Here is a 6000-nt window from a genome sequence, read left to right as displayed (position 1 = left end):
GGTCCGCGGCGCTTCTCCCGCACCAGAACCTTCGGCAGGGCCCCCTGAGCGGCGCCCGGGTCCCGAAGGCCCAGTCACGGATTGGCACCGAGAGCGGAACGGCAGCCCTCTGTTGGCGTCGAGGGACGCGGTCCAGGCCACAGGCCGCCGCATTCCCTCCCGCCCTCGCCCCCGCCCCCGCCCCCGCCCCGGCGGAAGTGGCGGCCCGTCCATCCGGCCTTCCTTCCGGTCCACAGCCCGCCGACTTCCGGCGGGCAGGTGGGCACGCGCCGCCTAACGACCTTCTGCGCCGACGGTCGGCAGGCGGCGGCGAGTGAATGGAGGCCTCGGCCCCCGGCCGGCGGCGGCGGCGGGGCTGGCGGCGGGCTCCGGTCGCGGGCTCCCCGCTCTTCCGGGCCGCGGTCGTCCTCCTGCTCTCAGCCTTCGTGGCGCGGGCGTCCCCGTCAGGTGAGGCGTCGGCGGCGCCGCCTCAGCTCCGCGGGGAGCCCCTCCCGCCCGGCCCCGCAGCTCCCTCTGTCGGTCGTAGTTATAAAATGCGGGGACGACTGGGGAGGTCCGTGGAGACGTTTTCCGCCGCCCTTCTTGTCCTCCCGGTGTCCCACGAAGTTCCACCCTGTTTGCAGACGTGCTTCAGATACGCGCGCACACGCGGGACGGCGGGTTCAGCCGCCTCCGGGTAACCGGGAAGGTGTCGGCCGCACTGTTTTGTCCTCAGATGGTAGGCTTTGTGAAAATACAGGGGCTCCCAGCGTGGCGTGAGAAAACTCCAGAGAAATGTGGTCGGAATGCCATCAATGGCGCAAAGCGGGAGAGACGGAGGAGCTTCTCCGGGAACAGGAAACGTAGCAGGATCGCGGACGAGGGCGTGGGAGGGGGAGCAGGGAGGAGGGAGATGGAGTGAAGCCGTGGTCTGGGCGTCGGACTCCGGAGGTTCGGTTCGAAGCAGGGGATAGCGGATGGCCTCTAATTAGCCTGCAGAAGAGGGTCCTTCCCGATCGTGGTCCACGGTCTTACACTAGATGGGGTGGGGGGTGGGGGGCGTCTGCTGGCTTCAGGTCCAAGCACAGGGCCGACCTGAGGACGGCGGACCTAGAGTAAGTGGGCGATACCTTAATTCCGAAGCGCTGAGTAGGACGGACTGATGTTCACGTAGCGTTTCCCAGTCTGTACCGCCTTCCATTCAGTCCCTGCAACAGCGCTGTGAATCCGAAATGGGGTCTCATCCTGCGGGTGAAAGCGGAGGTTCTAGAGTTTAAGGTGACTTTCCAGAGGCCTGTAAGGGGGCTTCTGACTTTCAGGACACCCATCTCCCTCCCTGTTAAATGCCCTTAGGGTGGATGCTTCATTCCGTTTTTTACACTGCTTGCACCGCTGGGTCCGTGCACAGTCTCCGGTCCATTTGCTCATTCAGCAATGATGGAAGATTCTGAATAGAGCATATTTAACTATCATTATTTAGTTCGTCTTACTGCAAGATGCTTGGTGCTGATTCTTGATACGTTGACATAAACATTGATCTTACTATCGAGGGATCCGCCTATCAATGGAGCTTATAATCTAACAAAGAATCACATACATTATATACGTGTGTAAGAATTATAACATAATGCAGTGTAGACTGTCCTGAAAGAGGCGCTGGTGATGGAAGGAAGGGGATTTGAGAAGTGGTGAGAACAAACAGAAGAGGGTCTCGAAGGTTGGGGGATTGGGATTTTGAAAGAGTATTCTAAGTGGTTGTAGAAAAAGTCCCGAGATGAGATGCAGTCGGGAAATCAGTGAGTAGGTTAATTTCACCGGAGTACAAGGGAGAATGGTCGCTGGGGAGATGCCGGATGTTGGAAGACATCGACTTAAGGTCCCTCTCCAACCGAGATCAAGTATACTATGATACTCTATCATTGGGTATCTTGGAATTTCTAATGAGGCTGGTTGCTGATAATTTCTTTTTGTTTTCCATAGTTGGATATTTGATTCGATTACCGAGAGGTTTTCACTTGACCCAAGATGCGGTGAAAATAGTGGGATCATCAAATTTTCCAGGTATTAATAAATAGATGTTCAGTACTTTTAAGAAAGTATTTAGCATTTGTTTAAATTTTATCGATCTTGTCCAAAAGGCTAATGTTCCTCAGACATCCCACTTTCCTAAGACCTTTTCCTTCTATGGAAATGGATTACAGTTGTTCCCATCTGCTTTGGTCAATCCAGCTCTGATTCTGTTTGCTCCAGCTGCTTAAGTGTGTGAAAATAATTCTCTAGAAGTTACCTAAAGTTGTCTAGTGTTCCTACTTGTTATTATATGATTATGATAATAATGTATATAATATAATATACATTATAATTATTATATGATTATATGTGATTATTAATAAACATGTGGTTGAAATAATGCTAAAATATTTTTCAGATGGGATCTATATTATAAAGGTTTTGGATTCATAAGCTTTTCCAGTAGTCATATGAGAGGCATAGTAATTAAAACTTTCTTGGTGGTGGTTTGTTTCGTTTTGTTTTTTGAGGTAAATTTGCATGCTTAAAATTCGTCCTTTTTTTTAAGATTTTATTTACTTATTAAACATATTTTGACTTACTTATTTGACACAGAGAGAGGGCTAGTGTGAGAGTGCACAAGCAGGGGAAGTGGCAAGCAGGTGGGCGGAGGGAGAGTTGGAGAAGCAGGCTCCCTGCTGAGCAAGGAGCCTCATGCCAGGTTCAACCCCAGGATGCTGGGATCATGACCTGAGCTGAAGGCAGATGCTGAACTGACTCTGAGTCAGCCCGGTGCCCCAAAATTCCTCCTTTGAAGTGAACATTCCAGTAGTCTTTAGTATATTTCAATGATTTAGTACATTGCAAGGTTTTGGAACCATCACTGTGTAATACCGCAGCATTTTGATAGCTCCAAAAAGAAATGCCATAGCCAGTAAGCAATCACTCTCCAGTCCCTGGAAACCACTAGTATACTTTCTGTCTCTATGAACTTCCCTGTTGTGGACATTTTATGTAAGTGGAATCATACATGGTGTGGTGTTTTGCATTTGGCTGCTTTCACCAAGTGTAGTGTTTTTGAGTTTATTCATGTCATATTCCATTTTATGGCTGAGTAATATTCCATTGTATGGATATACCACTGTTTGTGAATCCGTCAGTTGATGGATTTTTGGTAGTTTCCACTTCTGGCTGTTATGAACATTGCTGTTACCACCATTCCTGAAGAAGTTTGTGTGTGAACCTACATTTTAAATTCTCCTGAATATATACCTAGAACATAGAGTAACTCTATGTTTAACCTTCTGAGGAACTACCAAACTATTTTTCTTTTTTTTTTTTTTTAAAGATTTATTTATTTGACAGATAGAGATCACAAGTAGGCAGAGGGGCAGGCAGAGAGAGTGAGAGAGGAGGAAGCAGGCTCCCCGCTGAGCAGAGAGCCCAGTGCAGGGCTCGATCCCAGGACCCTGGGACCATGACCTGAGCCGAAGGCAGAGGTTTTAACCCGCTGAGCCACCCAGGCGCCCTTACCAAACTATTTTTCAAAGAGCCTTTACTATTTTACTTTCAGACCAGCAATGTGTGAGGATTCAGATTTTACAGCAGCCTTGCCCACATTTGTTAGTTTATCTTTTTTTATTATAGCCATCCCAGTGTGTGTGAAGTGGATTTTCAAGTGGTTTTATTTTGCATTTCCATAATGTCTAATAATGTTTAAGACCTTTTTATGTGTTTAATGAATGTTTGGTTATCTACTGTGCAGAAATATCTGTTCAAGTCCTTTACCCATTTTTTAATTGTTTCATTATTGAGTTGGAAGTTATTTTTAATACATTCTGGATTCTAAATCCTATTTTATTTACAGATATCTTATCCAATTCTATGGATTGTGTTTTAAACTTTTAATTCTAGCATAGTTAACATGAAGTGTTATATTGGTCTCAGGTGTACAATATAGTGATTCAACAATTCTGTGCATTACTTAGTGCTCGTCACACACAGTAAGTGTGCTCCTAATCTCCTTCACCTATTTCCCCATCCCTCCACCCATCTCCCTTATGGTAACCATCTGTTTGTTCATTCTCTGTAGTCAAGAGTCTGTTTCTTGGTTTGTCTCCATTACTTTTTTTCCTTTGTCCATTTGTAAACGCTCAAATGTCCATCAGTTGTTGAAAAGATAAAGAAGATGTGGTGTGCGTGTATGTATATATTACACAATGGAAAATTACTCAGCCATAAAAAAGAATAAGGTTTTGCCATTTGCAATGACAGGGATGGAGCTAGAGTGTATTATTCTATGGGAAATAAGTCAGAGAAAGACAAACATATGATTTCACTCAGGTGGAATTTGAGAAACAAATGAATAAATGTGTTTTCACTTTTTACATAATATCCTTTAAAGCACACATTTTAAACTGATGAAAGTGTGATTTCTATTTTGTCCTTTGGTACTAGAGTGTTAGGTATTGTATCTCAGAAACAGAAGCCTACTCAACAGTTGAAGTTTTACTCCTTTATTTTTTATAAGAAATTCATAGTTTCAGCTGTTACATTTAGGACTTTGATCCGCTTTAGATTAATTCACAAGCTTGAGGTCAGACCTCATTCTTTTGCTTGTGAATATCCAGTTGTTCCAGCACCATTTGTTCAAGATACTTTTCTTTCCCTGTTGAATTTTCTTGATGCTCTGCTGAGAAGCAGTTTGCCATAGATGTTTGGGCTTTTTTCTGGACTCTGAATTCTATTTCATTGATCTGTCCTTATGCCAGTACCATACTGTCTGGATTTCTGTTACTTTAAAGTATCTTTAGAAATCATGAAGTGTGAGTTCTTCAAATTCACTCTTTCTCAAGATTGTTTTGGCTATGCTGGGTCACCTGCAATTCCATATTAATGCTAGAATCAGGTTGTTCATTTCTGCAGAAAAGCCCATTGGGATTTGAGTCGGGATTGCATTGAAGTGTAGTTCAGTTTTGGGAGTACTGGCAAATTAATCACATTAACTTTTCCAATTCATGAGCTTGGGAGTGTCTTTCCATCTACTAAGATATTCTTTAATTCTCCTCGGTGTTGTTTTATAGCTACTGGTGTACAGGTCTTGCACCACTTTTGTTAAATTTATTCCTAAATATTTTATTCTTTTTGATGCTGTTGTAAATGGAAAGGTTTTATTTAGGGTTTGGATTAGTCATTGCTATTATTTAGAAATACAATTGAATTTTTCAAATTGTTGTATTTTGTCACCTTCCTGAATCATTTATTAGCTCTATTTTTTTTCTTTTAAGTTGGTGGGGGAGTTATTTCTTAGGATTTTCTAAGTATAAGATCATGTCATCTGCAGATAGAGATAGTTTTATTTTTCCCTTACCAATCTGGATGCAGTGTTTTTTTTTGTTTTTGTTTTTGTTTTTGTTTGTTTTTTGTTTTCTTTTTCTTGCCAGTTGCTGCAGCTAGAACCTTTGGTTCAGTACTGATGACAACAGATAATCCTTGTCTCTTACTCCTGATCTTAGATGAGGGAAGGTTTCAGTCTTTCAGTATCAAATATGACTTATCTGTGAGTTTTTTGTAGGTGGATTTTATCAGATTGAGAAATTCCCTTCTGTTCATAGTTTTTTGAATGTTTTTATTGTGAAAAGATGTTGGATTTTGTCAAATCCTTTTTTTGCATACGTTGAGATGATTGTGTGTTTTCTATCCTTTGTTCTATAGATGTAATTTGGTATTACATTAATTGATTTTTGTATCTTGAACAAGAAATGCAATCCTGGGATAAATCTTGATTATTATGCATAATTCTTTTTCATGGTGCAGGATTGGCTGCTACCATTCTGAGGATTTTTATGTCTGTATTCATAAGGGAAATTGTTCTGTAGTTTTATGTTGTCTTTGTCTGATTTTGGTTTTAGGGTAATAGTGGCTTCATAGAATAAGTTGGGACATGTTCCCTCTTCTGTGTTGTTTTTGTTTTTAAAGAGTTTATGAAGTATTGTTAATTCAACTTGTTTG

At 42.9% G+C, this 6000-nt stretch overlaps 1 protein-coding gene across 2 annotated transcripts in view; it reads left to right on the top strand.

Moving 5' to 3' along the window:
• The first annotated feature begins 317 nt into the window (after positions 1–317).
• LOC123951333 (zona pellucida binding protein) overlaps positions 318–6000 on the top strand; it is a 108347-nt gene continuing 102664 nt past the window's right edge. For both annotated transcript variants that reach the window (XM_046019970.1, XM_046019971.1), the window contains exons 1-2: positions 318–447; positions 1960–2040. In XM_046019970.1, the coding sequence (XP_045875926.1) occupies positions 318–447; positions 1960–2040 (211 nt within the window). The remainder of the gene's footprint in view (positions 448–1959; positions 2041–6000) is intronic.

Source organism: Meles meles, chromosome 10 (genome assembly GCF_922984935.1).
Source record: "Meles meles chromosome 10, mMelMel3.1 paternal haplotype, whole genome shotgun sequence".
Taxonomy (NCBI): Eukaryota; Metazoa; Chordata; class Mammalia; order Carnivora; family Mustelidae; genus Meles; species Meles meles.
Note: the sequence above shows the minus strand (reverse complement) of the source record. Positions and strands in the feature narration are given on the sequence as shown.